The following is a 21826-nucleotide window of genomic DNA, read 5'->3' on the forward strand; positions in this document are numbered from 1 at the left end:
GGGTTGTTAACCAATGTCATAAAACAATATGTGTACTACTGTTTCATGAGAAACTATTTGTTCTGTAAGCCTTCACGTGAAGTACAATAAAAAAATAAAAAAAAAATCGTAAGACAGACAAGAAATGCCCACAGTGCCACAGAGAAAAAGGATTCAAAATGCCCCTAGCTCAGTAATTTTGCCTGTTGCTTCTTGTGGTATTATTCACAATAATGAAGGCTTCTAAAACTTTCTTTCTTAAAAACATATAGCTGTTTGAGGGGTAATCAAAACTAGGAAAGTTCATCATTAGGGAAGGCTGAGTTAAGAGTGTTCCAATGAACCAAAACACAGGATAAAAAAGAGGACTGACACAGTTCTAATTTGAAGAAAAAAATTGTTGGGGGTCTTGAGAAGCTTTGAAAATTCCTTTCATTTCTATTGATATGCAATTTGTTCAAACTGTTATCAATTTTAAAAATTATATTTTTAATAGGCTGTCAAACAACCAAATGTAACTGACTAGGTAAAGATGAAAAATGAAAGTTTAACATAGAAATGATTTTTAACAATAGTAAGTAGGGCTTAGTTGCTCTAAGAGATTCCAAGTTGAACATTCAGGTCCCAAAAAATGAGAATCTGGTTCCCATACAGTTTTACTGATTTTCTGTAAATAGATTCATTGTGGGCTTTTGCAATTAATGCTGATGAAAAGTTAAAGCTCTTTAAAAATGTTCAGTTGGGTTTTTTACTAAATTTTTACGTCAAAGTTTGTTCAATGGATTTAACAATACCTGATGGTACCTCACCCCTGCCTTTGATGACCCTCCAGTCCATAATGAAGGGTCCAAATTCTTAAGAATTATATTCAAGACCCTCCATAATCTAGCCCCAGCCTTTCCTCTGACCAAAAAAACCCAAAACCGTTGCGGTTGAGTTGATTCCAACTCATAGCAACCCTATAGGACAGGTTTCCTATACCCATACAGTTTCCAAGGAGCACCTGGTGGATGTGAACTGCTGATCTTTTGGTTAGCAGCCATAGCTCTTAACCACTGAGCCACCAGGGTTGCCTTACCTCTAGCTACTCCTTATTCCTTGAAGTTATCTTCCATTTTCTCCTCTCTGTCAATGTTCCTCTACCTCAAATGAACTTACCTTCAACTCTACACACTGAAATTCAATTCATCTTTAACTTCTAACTCCACAACAAAACCTACCCATATCTCCCCAATCAAAATCAGTATTTCCTTTCCCTCTACTCCCAAAGTACCTAATTTATCCCCCTTTTGTTACTTCTGGTTCCCTGTAAATCCTTAAGTTTAAAAATGGCAGAAGAAAGACATTTCTGACAATGTCTCCTCTTAAAAATGTGTTCCCAAACTATAAGGAATATAAACTAGAAATATAATGAACTAGGTGCCACCTATACCTCCAAAGGGCAACAAGACAAAAAGCAGAGAGTGGCTAATGAATTAACAAAGAGGAAGAAGGTGGAACCTAATAGCCTTGTGTTAGGGAGGGGTTGGGTATAGGCTCAAGTACTGAGATAAGCAAACTCCTGAGGCTCTGAATACTCTGATAGTGGTAGTGTATCCTGATCAGAGACCAGGACTTGGTAGACACATTTTGCTAAGTAGGGAGATCTGATCTCTCTCTCACTAGCTCTCCGGCCCATTCACGGCTGCCTGTCCCATCATGCTTGCTTCAGGCAAGGAGCATGCATATGCTGCCAGAGGCACTGCGGAGGGGGATGCCCCACTGAGGCCACTGCCCTACTTGGTCCAGGAGGCACCCTTTGAGTGACATCTAGGCCTGCCTGCTGCAGTTCTTCCCGCAGTGACAGCCTCCCAGTGGTCTGGGCTAGGGAGGTCAGAGCTGGAAGAGTTTAAAGCCCATTAGAGGAGATGGGGAAGGCAGGGAGGGAGGAAGGAAGGGATGGGCAGCTGGGAGGCAGCTGGCTGGACGGTGAGTACATGCCCTGGCAGGAGGGGGCAGGGCCGGATTTGGCTCTTTGGGACTGGGTGGCAACCACGTAGGACTGGGGGTGGCGGCGGAGCCAAAGTTTTTATGTCATCCCTCAATGCAGTGGCAACTGTGGCGCAAGTCCCAGACACAACCGGTGACTGTTCTATGCACCTCTTTCCTATATATAATATGGTGTTCACACAACGTGCAAATCACATAACGTCCTATTTCACAGAATGTACTGTGGATGTTAAGTGGTATATACCTGTTTATCTTCCAAAACAAAAATATAAAGACACAGTATGAGGATAAACAAATTCCCACTTTTTACTTCTCTGTTCATTTCTGACACCAGCTGCACACACTGCACTTCCTTCTCTGAGCCTATCCACCCAGAGCTAGGTCAGAGCTCACAAGTTAAAAGGACATAGTTCTTCAGACTGCCAAATAGGCAGATGCTAGCCTCAAGTTTGGGAGTCTACACAACACCCTCACTACTGCTGGCTACAAATTTGGGGTTTCCTTCCACCCCTTCAGAATGCTAGCCACAGGGCTCAGGAATTCCCCCTGGACTCCCTCATTTCTGACCTGCTGGCTCCCACTTCTCCTTTGGGTTCAATAACTTCCTGGATGACTCACAGAACTCAGAGAATGTGCTATATTTATGATTAAAGCTTTATCATAGCAAAAAAGCATACAAACAAGAGACACATACAGTGAGATCTAGGAGGGTTCCTGGCATGGAGCTTCCATATCCCAAAGAGCACACAACCCTTCCATGTGCCTCGATGTCTTTCCCCAACCAGGAAGCCCATGAAGCTTCCATGTCCAGAGCCTTTATTAACTTCATTATGTAAGCATGACTGATTGGATCAGTACCCCCCCTCACCTCCTCTGAGGACAGTTAATAACAGGCCATGTGGTGATCTTTCTGGTCAGACTAGCCCCCACCCATTAACACAACCCCCCAGGTGTGGTCTAGAGGTCTAGATAGTAAAGGCATCTAAATTACTCAGGAAATGCCAAAGGTTTAGAGTTATCTTTTAGTAACTAACGACAAAGGCCAATATACTTGAGTTACATAATTCTTTACCCCACAGACAGAAAAAGAGAAAGGACAAGAATATTAAAGAATCAATTCAGAAGGTCCAGGATTTGCTAATTGGAGTTCCAAAAAAAAAAAAAATTAGTAAAGAAAATTATCAAAGAATACAAGTATTCTTAGCATCAATGTCAGGTTAAAAAGGCACACCAGAACCCAGGGCCAGAAAGGAAAAAAGACACAAGGCACATTACTACAAAATTTCAGAACACCAGATAAATAGAGAAAAGCTCAAAAGTGTCAGAGAGAAAATAAAATCACATATAAAGGATAGAGATTAAAAAATAAAACAATGAATTTCTGTTCAGTAACACTGGTAGCTAGAAGTAATGGAATGATGCCTTCAAAATTCTACAAAAGAATGATTTCCAATATGGAATTCTATACAAAGCACTCTATAAATCAAGTCTAAGGGATATTTACAATTTCAAATAATTACCTCTCATGCATCTTTTCTTGGGAAGCTACTGGAGAATGTGCTCCCCCCACAAAAGAAGGAATAAATTAAGAAAGCAGAAATCATGGTGTCCTGGAAACAGAAGTTCCAAGAAAAGAGAGAGGTAGAGGTAGTTCCTAGACAACCAGATGAAGAATCTTGGGATGGTAGCAGACTTAGAATGACCAGAGGAGAGCAGGAAGATGAACAACTCCAGAAGGAATGTCTCCAAATGGAACTGAAAACATATCTGACAAGTCTGACTACACAGGAAATTTTTCTAAGAATTACTGGAGGTTGAAAAGAGACTGCATCCTCTGAGGACTGTCTACCTTGAGGGTGAGTGGTGGAAGCTTTTGCCTTTCAGTGGCTAAGGAAGCCAGAGGTGCATGTGGGCCTGCAGTGTGAGGTAAGGAATCACCTTGCAGAAAGCAATTTGGCCTTTATTCTCAGGTCTAGCTGGACTAACACCCGAGGCTAATGAGTGGGGGCTGACAATACCACTTGAGGGCCCGATGATGACTAAGCCTCAGGAGGTGTGAAGTAATTTATCATAGCCTGATAAGAGCCCTGAGCCTTATGGCACAGGTGGAGCTTCCTGGTTGGTGACCATGCACAGGATGATAGCGAATTTCTCTTTAGGACATTGAAGCTCCACACTGGGAACCCTCGCAGACCTCACCTTATGTCTCTTTGTTTTGTATCCTTTTGATTGTAATAAATTTGTAGCTGTAATGCTGAGTTGTTCCAGCAAATTAACAAACCCACAAGGGCAGTGAGAGCCAGCAGGGGCTGCCATCTGCTTGTTTGGCATTCTGAAAGGTGTCCTTCTAACGTGTGAGCTCTGATCTAGCTCTGGGTAGCTGGAGTCTGAGAAATGCTGCATGGGGCAGCTGGTCTGAAAGATGGTGTCCATCTACTTGTGAGCTCTGAACCAGCTAGGGTTGGAGAAAGAAATGTGCTGTGTGAGCAGCTGGCAAAGAGGATGGAGGATGGAGAAGTGGGAAGCTGAGGACTGGACCCCTTTCCACACTTTGGAGACTGGATTCATGCTAATCCTTATCATGCAGTTAGCAACGAAGTTGAAATTTGCTCACTGTGCCCCTTGTGTAGTGCAAAGGTCAAGTCCTGTCTGGCCACACTCACACGGAGTGAGTACTGGCTAGAGTAACAAGTGCTCTGAGAGAATTCTGAAATGGCCCACAAGAGATATCCAACTAGAATCCTTGCTCCAGGTTGACTGGGATTTAATCAACACTCTTCTAAGCTCCTACAACCATTCATTAAGTCACTCACTGGGCTGTCGAACTATACTTTACATCTTATCCAGTAGGACATCTTGCAAAACTGTCAAGTGTCTCGCTGACATTCAGATCGGCCTGTCCGTAAATGGTATTACCACATCTATTTAACAGTCAAAAATGGAAATTGGGTTCATTTCCCATGATTTGTTTTTGTCAATTCAAGACAGGTTCCTAGAGATTATTACTTCTTTTTATTTTTTATTAGTAATTCACTCAAAAATCTTATCTGGGAGACAGCACATTCCTCACACTGTTACCTGAAGAATCTATTTTTTCCTTCCTTTTACCTGTAGTCTTCAGGCATCCTGACCTATTCTCAACACTCTGGCAATGTCTTTTCTAAGTTCCTTTATTAATTTTTCCCCCCAATCCTAGGAAGTGATGGTTCCATTATGAAATATATTTTTGAGCCTCTCATAACTCTGAGGTGTCATCTTTTAGAATCAGAAGTCACTAAATCGTATCTATTTTTCTCTGCACTACTTGGTCGTATTTGGAAGGGGATGGGAAGTGTCTTCCCTCTCTACTGTACCAGTCACTGTCCCTCAGCTCCAAGCCCACCTTTCTATGCTCTGCTTTGTAATGCTGGGACTCTGCAAACCCCATTTCTGCTTTGCCAGCTGGCTCTGTATTAGGCTCTGACAAAGAAGGAGTCTAGGATGAGACTGCAAAGCAGAGTTAAGAGGAAAGGACATACTTCTTCCTGTTTGCTACCTGTTGGCTTCCTGTCTGCTTGCTATTCCCATGAACTTCATGTTAGCATTGCTTTTGTAACTGGGCCCCTGCTTCCTTCCCATAGCAGCAGCTGAATCCAGTCTGTAGTTTTTCTATTATGTGCAGAGACACAGCACCAGCCAAGCAGCACATCCCCTCAGGGGTCTGAGTTGGCCTCCATGATACACTGGTTCTCAACCTTTTGCATGCATCAGAATCACTCAGAGGACCTGGTAAAACACAGATCCCTGGGCCTCACTCTGAGTTTCTGACTCAGGAGGTCTGAGGTAGTGCCTGATAATTTGCATTTCCCATTAAATTCCTAGGTTAGGTTGAAGCTGCTGATCCAGGAACCACACTTTGAGAATTACTGCTTTAGAGGTCTTTATTTACCCTTTTAGTTATATAGTTAAATTTATATTCAATTAACATCTGTCTGTATTAAATTTCTGTTCCTATTACTTCTGCGGTTTCTGTCTCCTGACTGGACAACTGACTGATAAAGACGTTGATGCCAGGAGTGGCTCCAGGAACAGATCTCCAGGAAGGACCTGTTAGGGCAAGCCCTTGGGCCTAAGCACATTGGTGAGGTTCTTGTCAATGGAAATTGGACTCTAGTCACCCCAGGCAAGCAGTGGCATCATGACAAAACAAATCATTACCTGTGACTGAATGACAAAACCCCCACTGCACAGGTGCCCTGGGGGCCAACGTGGCTGCTGCACCTACTGGTTCCAGCAGTAATGATGACCACAAGGACTGCGGTGTGGGATGGAGTCTCATTAGTGCAAAGGAGCGCTTCTAGAGAGGAAGCAACAAGCATGGGTCTGAACTCTCAACTCAAATCATGGGTGGATCCAAGTGTCTTATGGCAGCTGTAAAACAATCTCTTCTTGTAGCTACAGGGAGAATATTTCCAAAATCAAACACAAAATTTAATTCTGCAATATGCAGAATTATTACACTGGTTGAATTCACAGCCTCACCAAGTCTCCGTATAGAAGTTGGGGCATTAATTTGGAAGAAGTGGGACCTTGAAACCTGGAATGGGGATATTTGGTTGGACTCAAGACAAAACTGAGATTCCTCAATCCCTGAGTTACTCTGAGCCTCTCTTGGCAGTGGAAATGGTTGGCCCTCCAAGGTGTGAGAACAACCCTCCTTTGCTTGAAAGCTCAGTAATAAGCTTACCTGGGGCAGATGCCTTGCAGGAGGATACTCATTCTCCTCAAGACAACCACAACCACCCCTTGTTGCCACTAGAACTAATCAGGGCTAGGGACAGATTTCAGCATGCTCCAGAGGAGGAAATAGCTTATGCACTGAAAGAATGGTAAGATTCTGCTATTTTATATTTGCAGACATCTGGGGAGTATGTGTGGGAATAGGTTCTAAAAATGTTAAACCAAGGAAGAAGGACTGTGATTTGGTAGAACTTACTGATTTAGGGGAGCCCTGGTGGCGCAGTGGTATTGTAAAGGTAATGTGCTAGTGGTGCAGCTGGCAGTGGCTTGTTTGACTGAGACACAGAGCACTGACTCCATGTTTACTGAGGTTGAGATGCCAGATGTCTTAGTCATTTAGTGCTGCCATAACAGAAATACCACAAGTGGATGGTTTTAACGAAGAGAAGTTTATTTCCTTACAGTAAAGTAGGCTAAAAGTCCAAATTCAGGGTGTCAGCTCCAGGGGAAGGCTTTTTCTCTCTCTTGGCCTTCTCATCAGTGTTCCCCCAGATGAGGAGCTTCTCGGCGCAGGGACCCCGGTCCAAAGGACACGCTCTGCTCCCAGCACTGCTTTCTTGATGGTATGAGGTGTCGTCGTTCCCTGCCCCCCGCTCACTCCTGTCTTTTGTATCTCAAGAGATCACCTCAGGACGCAATCCAATCTTGTAGACTGAGTCCTGCCTTACTAACACAACTGCCACCCATCCTCCCTCATTAACATCATAGAGGCAGGATTAAAACATATAGGAAAATCACACAATGCCAGGAATCATGGCCCAGCCAAATTGATACACACATTTTTTGGGGGACATAATTCAATCCATGACACCAGAGCGATACATAACGAAAGAGAGGACAACAGACATAGGGAGACAGGAATGCTGGCGCAGATTTATCATGTGTGATGACACAACTCAACTCCCAACTCCATTCCCTGAGAGGGCCCTGAGGACATGTTCTTTGCCAGGTCATTGAGAAATACATTAATGAGGGGAGTACCTCCAACCTTGGTAAGCTCATGTTGGCTGTGCTCTGCAGGCAGATCCAATGGCAGGAAACACCACCACAGAGATGGACCCCTGATTTCAATGTGGTTCTGCAGCGGAAGGCACGTGGTAGTGCTTAACCATTAAAGACAAGGCAGGCACACTTCTGTAAAGGGCAACTGGGAAGTCATGGTGATCAGAATGTTTTGACCCACAGGGATCTTTGGTGGTGGCTGACAGATTACAGGGCACCAGGAATAAAACAAATACAACAGCCTTCTGAAATGTCACTTAATCTATAATAATAAGAAAAGGTCTAAGCCACCAGCCTGACTGAAGCATCACAATAGAGTCATGTCCTTCACCCAGTTTCCAGACCTAAGCCAGTTCACAGACTCAGAGTCCCTGGATTGAAGGGGAGGCTGGGTCGCTTGAAGACATAGCCTGCAGCACCGTATATACTGTTAATCTTCCTCCAAGCCTTTCCCAACTGCATTTGCAGTCATTTACTAGTGTGACTATACCCTAGGGAAAGGGAAGTCAGCCCTTTCAGGGATTACTAGACACTGGCTCTGAACTGACACTAATTCCTAGGAACTCAAAATGCCACTGTGGTCCATTAATTAGAGCGGGGGCTATGGTCAGCAGGGGATAGATGGAATCTTAGCCCAAGTTCAATCACATGGAACTCAGTATTTCCCCAGTTTCTGAATTTATAGTGGGGAAAGATACAACTGACCATGGGCAGAATCCCCACACTGGCCCTCCAATCCAGAGCAAGGGACATTATGGTGGGAAGGGATAAACAGGAAGCCTTCGGAACTTCCTCTTCTTACTAGGTTAGCAAAGCAAATGGATGAGGTAGAGTGGCGGGGGGAGTGCAGAGATTAGTGGACTGCCAAAAGATGTGAAAGATCCAGGTGCAGTGTACCTATCACATTCCCACCTAACCAGCCTGTGTGGCCTGTAAATTCAATGACTACATCTGGGAAAGTGAGTATAGATCACTGTAAACTTAGTCATGTGGTGACTAACTTCCAGATGTAGTATATTAACAAGAGCAAATCTAACAGCTCCTGGTATCTGGTATGCAGCTACTGCCCTGACAAGTTCTTTTTTTCCCATACCAATCTACAAGGACCCCTACAAGCAGTCTGCAAGGCTGATGTCAGTGCTCTTGCTCTCTGTCTTAATATAGTCTGCAGAGACGCTGATCATCTTGACATTCCACAAAACATCCTCACTGCTCCACTACATTGATGGCATTGTGCTGACTGGATCTGATGAGCAGGAAGTAAGAAATATTTTAGATGGGGGTGGGGGATAAATCCCACAAAAATCCAGGGGCCTGACATGGCAGTGAGGTTTCCAGGTGGGGGATGGTGACGGCTGGAGCATTTGAGATGACCCCTCCAAGGCGAAATTCAAGTTGTTGCACTGTCTACCACCGAACATCCACGATGATCAGAAAGGCTCTGAAGGCAACAGGCACCACTTCTGAGTGTGCTCCTTTGACATGTTTACTGAGTAACCTGTAAAGGCTGACTGTTCCCAGACGGGACTGGAGCAAAAGAAGGCTCTGCAGCAAGCCCAGGATGCTTCCACTTGGGCCTCTCACCCAGCAACCTATGAATAGCTGAAGCAAAGGGATGCTGTGAGAAGCCTCTGCCAAGTACTCACAGGAGATTCATGGGCAAATCTCTAGGGTTTTGGAAAAAAATCCACACCCTCTTCAGTAGATAATTATTTCCTTTTTGAAAAACAACTCCTGACTTACCAAGGCCAATCCACAGACTGAACCCCTGACCAGGGTGTGCTGCATAACTGTGCTCCCAGAGCCTCTGTCCTAAGCCACAGTTCTGGGCATGCACAGCAGCCCTCCCTTGTCAAGTGGAGACGCTGTGTGAGATGGAGTGAGACCAGGTTCTGGCAAGTACTACTAAGCTGCCTTAGCAGATGACTTGAACTCCTGACATGACGCCTGCAGCACTGCCTCCTGCATCTCGGTCCACACTGACGGTCTCATGGGGGAGATCCTTACGACAACTGACTGAGGGGGAAAATCGTGGGCTTGGTCTACAGACAGGTCTACACGGCAGGCTGGCTTGACTGGACAGTCATGTAGGAAAATATCCTGGGGCAGCACTTCAAGTTGTACTTTATCAGGACTGAGAGACAGCCAGAGCACAGATCTACACTGGTTGTTAGGTGTTAACAACCAGTAGAAAGAGGGAGTATTAAACCCAGGGTGATTTCATGGAACCTAGCTGTAGCAGGTTCCATGAACGCTGCACTGAAGGCATTGGCGAAAAACAAGGCTCCAGGAATTGATGAAATACCAACTGAGATGTTTCAACAAACAGATGCAGCGCTGGAGGTGCTCATTCGTCTACGCCAAGAAATTTGGAAGACAGCTGCCTGGCAAACTGACTGGAAGAGATCCATTATCTGTGTCCCTTCCAAAGCAAGGTGATCCAACAAGAGTGTACAAACTATCAAACAATATCATTAATAACACACACAAGTAAAATTTAGCTGAAGATAACTCAAAAATGGCTGCAGCAGTACATCGACAGGGAACTGCCAGAAATTAAAGCCAGATTCAGAAGACGATATGGAATGAGGGACATCATTGCTGATGTTCGATGGATCATGGCTGAAAGCAGAGAATACCAGAAAGATGTTTACCTGTGTTTTATTGACTATGCAAAGGCATTCGACTGTATGGATCACGACAAATTATGGGTAACATTGCAAAGAACGGGAATTCCAGAACACTTAATTGTACTTATGCGGAATCTGTACATAGACCAAGAAGCAGTCATTCAAACAGAACAAGGGATACTGCATGGTTTAAAATCAGGAAAGGTGTACATCAGGGTTGTATCCTTTCACCATACTTATTCAATCTGTACGCGAGCAAATAATCCAACAAGCTGGACTATATGAAAAACACAGCATCAAGACTGGAGGGAGACTCATTAACAACCTGCATTATGCAGATGACACAACTTTGCTTGCTGAAAGCAAAGAGGACTTGAAGCACTTACTGATGAAGATCAAAGACTACAGCCTTCAGTATAGCTTACACCTCAACATAAAGAAAACAAAAATCCTCACAACAGGACCAATAAGCAACATCATGATAAACGGAGAAAAGACTGAAGTTGTCAAGGATTTCATTTTACCTGGATCCACAATCAATGCCCAAGAAAGCAGCAGTCAAGAACTCAAACGATGTATTGTATTGGGCAAATCTGTTGCAAAGGATCTCTTTAAAGTGTCAAAAAGTAAAAATGTCACTCTGAGGACTAAGGTGTGCCTGACACAAGCCATGATACTTTCAATAGCCTCATATGCATGCAAAAGCTAGACAACAAACAAGGAAGACAGAAGAAGAATTGATGCCTTTCAATTATGGTGTTGGTGAAGAATACTGAATATACCACGGACTGCCAGAAGAACAAACAAGTGTGTCTTGGAAGCGAGGATGGTGAGACTTTGTCTCATGTACTTTGGACATGCTATTAGGGGGGACCAGTCCCTGGAGAAGGACATCATGCTTGGTAAGGTAGAGGGTCAGCGAAAAAGATGAAGACCCTCAAAAAGATGGACTGACGCAATGGCTGCAAGGATTGGCTCTATGATTGTGAGCATGGTGCAGGACTGGATAGTGTTTGGTTCTGCTGTACATAGGGTCGCTATGAGTTGGAACTGACCCGATGGTACCTAGCAACAACAACAACAGCTGTAGCAGTTTGACCCAGCCTCCCAGAGACTGGGTTGGAAACTGAAAAGCTGTGTCCACAACCGTAGTCTCTCACTCTGGCAGCACAGCCTCTCACACTTGCTCTTCTTGTGGATCTGGACTGGTCTCCCATTTCTGTCTGTGGACCTCTTTTACAGTCTGCTTGCAAATGGCTGAAATTGTTTCCTAGACCAGAGTTCACATAACAAGACCAGAGGTCTAGCTCGAATATCCTTACCCTCAGAATAACTAGGTCATAATACACGTAGTGTTCTGTAACTTATTGTTTTCACTTAATAGTAAATATATTCTAGACACATACAATTTTTCATTATTAATAGCTACAACAACAACAACAAAACAACCCAAACCTGTTGCCGTCGAGTCAATTTTGACTCACAGCGACCCTATAGGACAGAGCAGAACTTTTGGTTAGCAGCTGAGCTCTTAACCATTGTGCCACCGGGGCCCCAATGGCTACATAGTATCCCATTATATGTGTAAGCCAGTCTTTTGGATGGACGTTCAGTGAGTCTGGTACTCTGCTAGCCCTGTATTATTTTCCGTTTGCTTGCTCTCTGCTCTCGAGGATGTAAAAATGGCTGCTAATGAAGTTTGGATCCAGCTAATGTTCTAAATTATACCTTTTTAAATACATCTTTCACTTTGCTTAAACCAATGCCAAGTAACGCCCTCATCCCCTTATTTCCATGGGAATAAATTGTAGCTCCTTCAAAGCTCGAAACCTCAGAGAATAAATGACTTCCAAGTGATGATGTATGCACAGTTTCTGTTGATTCATAAATGACTTACTGGATTAGAGACCTCTGAAGGTCCATACAGCAGCACATTTTTTACATATTACTCACTTTGACTAAATTCTAAATTCAAAAGAAAGCCGATTACATGGAAAGGGAAAAGTTGAGTAAAAGTCAAAGCAAACATAGGTCATATGAGCTGTTATGGTTTTGTTAGTAGAAATATCAATGGTTAGGAGGTCTACTTGAATATTCTAATACCTGAAAAAGTATTACAGGGAGTAGGAGTGAGGGTGAGACGGGCGGGGCTGGCAGTTCCTTGATCTGAGGACTAGAACTTCTAGTTATTTTACTACTGAAACCAGCAGTTACAATTGCAGAAACTTATTTCCTAAAACTCCTGCCAACCATTTTCCCTACTCTAATTCTGTATCTGGATGCTTCCCTGTCCTCTTTGTGTCAAAGAATCAGGAGTTCCTTGGTTACTCAGTCCAAAGTGAATTTACAAAGGCATGGGATAAAAGGTTCATTTACAAACATCCCATGTATTTCTCTACGCTAACAAGAAACAGTTGGAAGATGAAATTAAACAAAAACAAAGCCATTTTTGTTTTCCTGTAGGCCCTGTGCAGTAGACCCTGAATGCAGGAGCATGAGGGAGTCCCCTGAGGAAGAGCTGCAGGGTGAGCCACTGGCAGCTAAGCAGGGGAGAGGCTCCCAGAAAGGGCCCAAGGGGATGGGGCGGAGCAGGGCAGAGCTGGAAAGGCCAAGAGCGCCTCTCCCAGGAAGGCCCTTGATGAATCAGCTAATGCACAGGTATCAAAGGCCAGCCCCTCACTGCAAAGGCCAGGATAAACTCCCTTGCGTCCCTCACACTGCAGAGTCTCTGAGGCATGTGGTGGGGTCAGGTAAGTCACCCTCTGCAGGACTTTGCTTGAAAGCACAGCCTTACTCAGCTGCTCCCCCTTCCCTGTTTTTCCCCACTTCCTTAGAGGTTTTCCTGGGAACACATCCTTAATAAACCACCTGTCCATCAATTCCTGGCTCAGAGTCTACTTCTGGGGAACTCAATTAAGACAATCCTACTAGGATTTATATATATCATATATAATTTATATATGAAAACACTATACACTGCATGGAAACGTATGCATACTTGTATAAATACACACAATATTATTACACAGAATGTAAATTCATCATGTATTTAGGATTTTACATATATGATTGTGCCACACTGGTACAACATGAGCTACAATAAGCACAATTTTAATACCATACCAGGTTCAAATTTTCTGCTAAAGAGCTCAATAAATTTCTCTCTCAAGAGATAATCCACCTTATTAATTTTCTTTTTAACCAATATTATTTCAAGTTTGGTTAACAGCTCAGGCTCTAACATACATCAGCCAAAGCTGTGTTCAAATTCCAAACGCATCACTCACTAGCTCTGTGGACTTGTTTAAGTTCATAAACTCTAGAATTTTGGAGTTTCCTTATCTGTAGAATGCGGACAGTAACAGTAAACGTTTCTTGTAACGTTTGAAGATTGAGAATTCAGAAAAGACCTTAGCAGAGTCCCTCATTATGTGGTAAGGACTCAACAAATGTCTGCTAGCATGAATCGGAATCAACTTGATGGCAATGGTGTTTTTTTTTTTTTAGCATTGTTAGAAAAGGAGCCTTGCTGGCGCAGTGGTTAAGTGTTAGGCTGCTAACTGAAAGGCAGGTGGTTCAAACCCACCAGTGGCTCCGTGGGAGAAAGATGTGGAAATCTGCTTCTGTAAAGATTATAGCCTTGGAAACCCTATGGGGCAGTTCTACTCTGTCCTATAAGGTCACTATGAGTTGGAATTGGCCCAGTGGCAATAGGTTTGGGATGGTTTTGGTTTAGCATTGTTAGACTTAAATCACGTTATAGAGCAGTCAACCAAAAAAATTCTGAAAACTGGGTATACTCACTTGTAATGTAGTATCAAAGACAACAAGCTTTGAACTGGTTGGAACAATGTCATAACACTTGTGTGACCTCATGAATCGCATGTAAACACCACTTTCAGAGTCTTCTACTGCTAAAAGGGGGGAAAAAAGGGGAGAAATCAGTAATAATAAAGAAGTTCCTCAATCTGATAAAGGGTATGTACCAAAAAATCTCCCATTAACATCGTATTTAATGGTGAAAGACAAGTGTTTTCCTTGTAAGACTGACAAGGCAAGGATTCTGCTCTCACCAATTCTATTCAATATTCCACTGGAGGTCCCAGTCAGTGCAATAAGGCAAGCACAAAAATGAAATGCACACAGATTGGAAAGGAAAAAACAAACTGCCTCTATTTATAAATGGTATAATTTTCTGTGTAGAAGATGCCGAAGAATCTACAAAAAAGTTCCTACATCTAAAAAAATGAGTTTAGCAAGATCACAAGATACAAGGTTATACAAAAAATTCTACTGTTTTATAGATTAGCCATGAACAGAAAATTATTTTTTAAAGGTATCATTTAAAATAACACCAAAATACATAAAATACTAGGAATAAGTGTAACAAAATATGTTTAAGATTTTTCTGCTGAAAACTGTAAGATACTAAGGACAGTGTGGACATGTCATGGGGTTGTTAACCATTGTCATAGGGCAACATGTGTACTGTTTAATGAGACAATTTTGTTCTGTAAACCTTTATTTAAAGTGAGAATAGCAGCACAACTGGAAGAACGTAATCGATGTCACTGAATTGTGCACGTAGAAATTTTTGAAATGGCGTATCTTTGGTTATGTATATTTTCACCAAAAAAAAAGAGTTGAGAAGGGAGAGTGTTGACATGTTGTGGGGTTGTTAACCAATGTCATAAAACAATACGCATACTGACTGTTTAATGAGAAACTACTTGTTCTGTAAACCTTCACCTAAAGTACAATAAAAAAAAGGGGGAAAAAAAAGGAAAAAAAAAAACCTGTAAAATACTAATGAAAAGAAATCAAATACCCAAATAAATGGAAAAATATACTGTGGTCATAGATTGGAAAACTTAATTTTGTTAAGGATTTTTGTGTCTGTGTTTATGAGGGATATTGGTCTGTAGTTTTCTTGTAATGCCTTTGGTTTTAGTATCAAGGTAATGCTGGTTTCATAAATTGAGTTGGGTAGTCTTTTATTTATGAGACAGTTCGTACAGGATTGGTATTTATTTCTTCCTTAAATATTTGGTAGATTTCACTGAGGAAGCCATCTGGGCCTGTGTTTTGAAACCTGGGTGATAATTTCTTTGAACGAACAGAATCTTACTGATTAATTCAGTCAGTAAATATTTATTGCTTGCCTTAATGCAGGCTCCTCCCAGAGCTGACCAGGAGAAATGAGGCAGGGAGGGAGAAAGTCAAAGGCTATGTCAGTAAGCAGGTCCCCGTGTTGTGCAGCTCAGGTAGAACCTGCTGGGGTCCCCTGAGAAGCTGTGATGCAGACCTCAGCACTGGCTCACTGTAAGGCCCCAGAAGCTGGGATAACCATCTACCCACTGTGGCCTCTTTTTGGTCAAGGGTCATTACTGGGGCATTAACTGGCATTTCTGCCCTGCTCCATGCATTTGGCCCCCAGGCCCAGCTGCCAAAGAATGCCCCCTCTTCTCAGGCAAAGACAAAGGGGGCTGTTGAAATACGAGGACCTGGGGTCGGCCAAAAGATGTGGTGGGGCACCAACAGCATCTGCTGCAAATACCGTCCACTGCTCTAGATGCTTGGGAAACGGAAATGAAAGACAAAAATGATTCCTGCCTTGCAGACACAACAAATTCATGGAGAGAGACATTAAATATTATTATACTGTCATAAATACCAAAGAAGAAGTATGGAATTTATAAGCAAGAATAACTGGTCATCAATAAATGAATTAATGGATGGATGAAATGTAAGTCAGTGTGCTTCCACGTTTCTCGAAACATTTACCAGTCAGAAAATACAGGGGGGTTAGGGCAGAACGGAAATCCAGCACAGAAATCCCTCTCTGCTATCACTGCTCCCTCACTGCTAAAGACAGGGTATATTATACTGTGAAATTTGTACTTTCTTTGTAGCCTATTCAATGGAAACTTCAAAGATCATTGCTGTCAAACGTAAGTTTAACTAATATTTAAGATTGTCTGCTAAGTCTACATATCTAAAATTCAACTGAATAAGATCAAAAGGGAAACTAATCATAATAAATGTAACAATCCATCTCTCAGAAAGGAAACCTTAAAACAGAATACTCTGTTCATTATCTAAATCAAGACTTTTCATAAAAGGAATATACATATTATAGATGTTGATTTCGCCACATAAATATCTGAAATACAAATTTAAAATACTACAAAGTAGAAATGTTACAACTTTTAGAATTTTTAAAACTCTGCAAGTTTTGTGTTAAACATGCTTATATAGTGTACCATCTTAAACTGTTCCATTGGTTATTAAAAATATTTTTAAAAACATTTTATTTAAGAATAGTTTTAGATTTCTGTGAAAATTGTGAACATGGTACAGAGTTCTTATATATAACGTTAACATCTTACATTACTGTGGTACATTTGTCACAACTAATGAACTAACATTGACACACTATTACTAACTAACGTCTGTAGCTTATTAGGATTTCCTTAGTTTTTACCTCCTGCCGTTTTTCTGTTCCAGATGCCATCCCAGGACACCACATCACATGTGCCATGTGTTCTTAGGCTCCTCTTGGCTGTGACAAGATTCTCCTTGTTTCTGATGACCCTGATAGTTTTTTGTTGACCATCTCTACCCATACTGTTTCATCACCATTAATTTAGGCTCTCTGCCCCTTAAAGTTCTCATCTGTGCTTTAAATTGACTGTTGTCAGTTTCCACTCATATAGATAATTCTTTACAAGAGCACTATGCCTGAGGCAAACATTATTAATCCGGTTAAACTGTTTAATGATGACTTCGTGGGATAGTTTTGGTTCATGGTTTAAAGATTATTTCTGGCATTAGATCTGGGGTTTCCTCTAGTCTCAATGGATCCAGTGAGTATGGTTTCCATAAGCATTTTTTAAAAATTCTTTTATCATGCATTAGGTGCAAGTTTACAGCCCAAGTTAATTTCTCATTCAAAAATTTATTCACATATTGTTTTGTGACATTAGCTGCAATCTCCACAATGTGACAGCATACTTCCCCTTTCTACCCCGAGTTCCCTGTGTCCATTCGACCAGTTCCTCTCCCTCCCTTCCTTCTCATCCTGTTTTTGGACAGGAGCTGCCCACTTGGTCTCGTACATCTGACTGAACTCAGAGGCACATTCCTCACGTGTATTATTTTTTTTTTATAATCTTGTCTAATCTTTGTATGAAGGGTGGGCTTTGGGAATGGTTTCAGTTCTGGGTTAAGAGTGCGTTCAAGGGTCACAGTTTTGTGAGGGACCTTGATGGTTTTGAGGAGTACTGGCTGGGTATTTTGTAGAATATCCCTCTCTTTGGGTTTGTCTGATGTTTTCTCTGATTAGACTGCAGTTGTGGATTTTGGGGAGGAAGACCACAGAAGTAAACTGCCCTTCTCATCACATCATATCAAGGACACATACTATCAACATGACTCATCACTGGTGATACTAACCCTGACTACTTGGCAGAGGTTGTGTTTGTAAACTTACTCTTTTTCCTTCCTTTTAATACAGTACTCTTTAGAAGGTAGTCACTATGCAAAGCCCACACTTGAGGAGTGGAGAGTTATGTTTCACCTCCTCGAGGGGACAATATCTACATATATTATTTGGAATTCTTCTGTACAGGAGAGTTGTCTACTTGCTTATTCAATCATTTATTTATATCAGTATGAACTCATATGTTTATTTGATACCCCGGGTTATAATCCACTGCCAATTTGTTTTGTTGCTCACATTGTTCCAGCTCTTGCCAGCCATCAGGAGCTCTTTCAGTTGGCTCCTGTGTGTCCCTTTGATACCTTTTGTTGATCTTTTAAACTATTTTTTTAATGTTATTTTCTTACTGGTTTGTTCTAGGAGTTAGAGTATGCATCTTAGCTTATCACAATCTGCTTTGAGTTAACAATGCCTTAAGCCCAATAAAATACTGCAACTCTGCTCTAATATAGTGCCATTTCCTCCCCCTTGTTGTGTGATATTATTGTTATATTACATTAATATATGTTATAAAGGCAATGATACAGTTTTATAATTTCATTTTATATACTCTTACATCTTATAAAAATGAGAAAATACACATTTATATCGTCTTTAATGTTTACACATGTATTTACCATTATCAGTGCTTATCACTTCTTCCTGTGGATTCTAGTTACTGTCTGGTTTCCTTTTCAGCCTGATGGACTTCCTATAATATTTCTCGTAAGACAAAACTGCTAGCAATGAATTCTCTATCTTTGATATATTGGGAATGTTTTTATTTAACCTCCATTTTTTAAGGATGCTTTTGCTGGCTATAGAATTCTTGGCTGACAGGTATTTTCTTCCAGCACTTTGAATATGTCATTCTATTACCTCCTGGCCTCCATTATTTCTGATGTCAGGTGTTAACTGTATTGTTGTTTCCCTGTACATGATGAATAGATTTTCTCTTGCTGCTTTCAAGATTTTCTTTGTCTGTCAACAGTTTGGCTGTGATGTGTCTAAGTGTGGATCTCTTTGTTGAGCTTCTTTTTATGCAGGTTAACATTTTCCATCAAATTTGGGAAGTTTTTGGCCATTATTTCTTCAAATATTTTTCTCTGTCTCTCTCTCTCCCCTTTCCTTCTGGGATACCCATTACATGTACATTGATATGCTTGATGTTGGCCCAAAAGTCCATAAGGCAATGTTCATTTTTCTTTAATCTTTTTTTCTCTCTACCCTTCAGGCTGGATACTGATCCTTCTTCTAGATATTTATCTACAAGTTCACTGATTTTCTACTATCTCAAGTCTGCTATTGAACTCATCTAGTGAATTTTTCACTTGTATTGTACTTTTCAATTCCATAATTTACACTTGGTTCTTTTTTAGTTTCTCTTTCTTTATCGAGATTCAGTATTTGTTGAGTAACTGCTATTAATTTCCTTTAATTCTTTAAACATGACTTTCTTAATTCTTTGAAATTTATAATGGCTGCTTTGAAGACTTTATTACACTGAACATATGACCCCACTGAGAGACAGTTTCTACTAACTGCTTTTTTCCCTGAGTATGGACCACTCTTTCCTGTTTCTTTGCATGTTTCATTTTTTTTGTTGTTGTTGTTGAAAACTAGACAATGTAAAACTACATAACACATTGTAGTGACTCTGGATTTTTTCTTTTTTTCTCTGAAGGTGGTTATTATTGCTGTTTTGTTTTTTTTTTCTTTTAAGTAACTTGCCTGGACTTAATCTGGATTATCTATCTTCCCCTGTGATGTGTGGCCACTAATGTCTGTCCTTATTTATTTTTTCTTTTTTTTAATTCTGTCAGTCTGACTAACTGTGGGTCCTGCTATATGTACACAACTTCTGGTCAGCCAATGAGTGGTCAGAGGTTGTCCTCAAGCCAGTAAGGCTTCCAACCCTCAGGAGATGAATGTATACATGGACTGGGGAATACATTCAAAGTTCATACAGTTTTCAAGTCTGCTCTGGCTTTTACTTTCTGTCAAGTACTCTCAGGGTTTCCTTGCACATGTATGTAGTCTCCAAGTCAACCAGAGATTTTTGGAGTGCCAAGGCCTTCTCACGTCTCTGCTGCGTACGCACACTTCCTCAGTCAGCCAGGGATGTGTGGAGAGTTTGGGCATCCTTGGGTCTCTCCTGTGCAAACACTCAGCCTCCTAATCAGCTGGAGATGTGTGTTGAGAGCCTATCTTGTCCCTCTAGGGCTCTCTCATTTCCAGGAATTCACCACCTGTTAATGTCTGGCTGGTCCACTGCTCTGCCTCTCATCCTAAGCGGGAACTCAACTTCAGGCTAGCAGGGCTGTAGGCTTTCCCTATTTCTTTCTTTTGGAATTCAAAAAAAAAAATGTAAAAAGTTTGACCAAAATGGTAAAATGTTAATTAAATATGTAAAACAAATTACAATACAATTTGTTGGTTTGAAATAAGGACAGGTATTACTGAGCAATATTTCATTCTATTATACATAAGGTCGCCATAAGTTGGAGCCAACTCAATGGGAACTAACAACATTACTGATCTAACAAAGCAGTATCAGTTACACAGAAACAAATATTAGAATTTTAAGTTAAGAAAATAAAATATAATAAAATGTCCTTCCTTTTTCATGTTACTTCTCCATATTTAACATAGTTTCTGATTATAAGTGGCACCGCTTATATTATTTACTGGTTCATGGTGAAGTCTCATATTGTACCTGGAGGAATAAAGAAACTGAGACAGAGTAATCTGGGGTTAAACAAAAAAACCACTCAATAACAACAGGTTGTTTGGAATGCATTATTAAAATTCTTGAGAAGGCAAAAAGGTTTAAACACTCATTATTAAAAAGGTAACTATGTTAAGATATTATCAAAATGTTCCACTCTTCTTGTTGTTATATGTCACTGGGCAGAAGCATAACTACAGAGAATTATACTTGCACTTGGGTTACTCGTCTATGAACTGAAGGAACCAGTTTATGGAATAATGTTAAATCTTACTATCTTAAAAATATGCTAATCAAACATTATTATTCATGGGAGTTGCAAATGAGTACTAATGGGAAGTAAATAATATATGTTTAAGTGTTTAATTTATGAAGGTTAAAAACATAATATTAAAAATGCAACATCTAAATTTAAATGCAAACAATTATAAACACTAAAATTTGTAACAGTATGTAGAAACAAACAGTTCTCTTTCTAAAAATAGATCTGATTATATCATACCCTTGGCTCGGTAACTTCTGACAAACTCCTCACTGCTATACAATATCATCCAAGACTTCTAGCAATCTACTCTAACCTGCCATTCCAGGCTCATCTCCTAACATAACCTCAGGCAATCTTATAAACTAAAAAAACAAAAAAACCCTCCAAATACAGCAAACAATTTGACAAACTGGTTTTTCAAAGATAATCACTGTAGTCAAAGATTACATCTTCTAAAACCTATTTGCATATAATTTTAATTTATAAAGGGTTTGTAAAAGTTGAGTTATAAGATGGAGGGATTCTTCAGTATTTGACTGTGGCCTTAATTTTACTAAAATGATGAGGACAGACTGTCACTGATAATTTGGTACCAAGAGTGGTTCTAGGGGAACAAAACTGTAAGGATGAGTTTTCTGAATGGGTTCTCAAGTCTGGTTAGTCTTAAAGGTGCTAATGACTCTGCTTCCAGTAGGAAAGAGGGCACTGCTAATCCATGGAGTGAGGTGGCAATAGAAATATGCAAAATATAACCACTTCTGGATCAAATATTTGTGAAAGACAAGGCTTTGGGTGATTACATATTTAATGCTTTTCTTTGTGAGAATGAGAAGTATAAGGAAGCTGGTTGGTTGGTCCTACTTTGGCTAGACAAAGTGGTGAAAGAAGGGGATGAGCTCAAAGCTTCAGAGTCACAGCTCAAGCGCCATATACAAAACCTAAAAGCTGCCACTTGTTCCTTGAAAGAAAGTCTT

General features: G+C 41.0%; 1 protein-coding gene across 3 annotated transcripts in view; it reads right to left on the reverse strand.

Annotated features, from left to right (window-relative positions):
• The window catches only part of PRKAG2 (protein kinase AMP-activated non-catalytic subunit gamma 2), a 405892-nt gene that overhangs the window by 40848 nt on the left and 343218 nt on the right, over positions 1–21826 (reverse strand). For 2 of the 3 annotated variants that reach the window (XM_023727952.1, XM_004372778.2), the window contains exon 6: positions 14184–14293. In XM_023727952.1, the coding sequence (XP_023583720.1) occupies positions 14184–14293 (110 nt within the window). The remainder of the gene's footprint in view (positions 1–14183; positions 14294–21826) is intronic. The other variant, XM_023727953.1, reaches the window with a different exon arrangement.

This window comes from Trichechus manatus, unplaced genomic scaffold, assembly GCF_000243295.1.
Source record: "Trichechus manatus latirostris isolate Lorelei unplaced genomic scaffold, TriManLat1.0 scaffold00020, whole genome shotgun sequence".
NCBI lineage: Eukaryota > Metazoa > Chordata > Mammalia > Sirenia > Trichechidae > Trichechus > Trichechus manatus.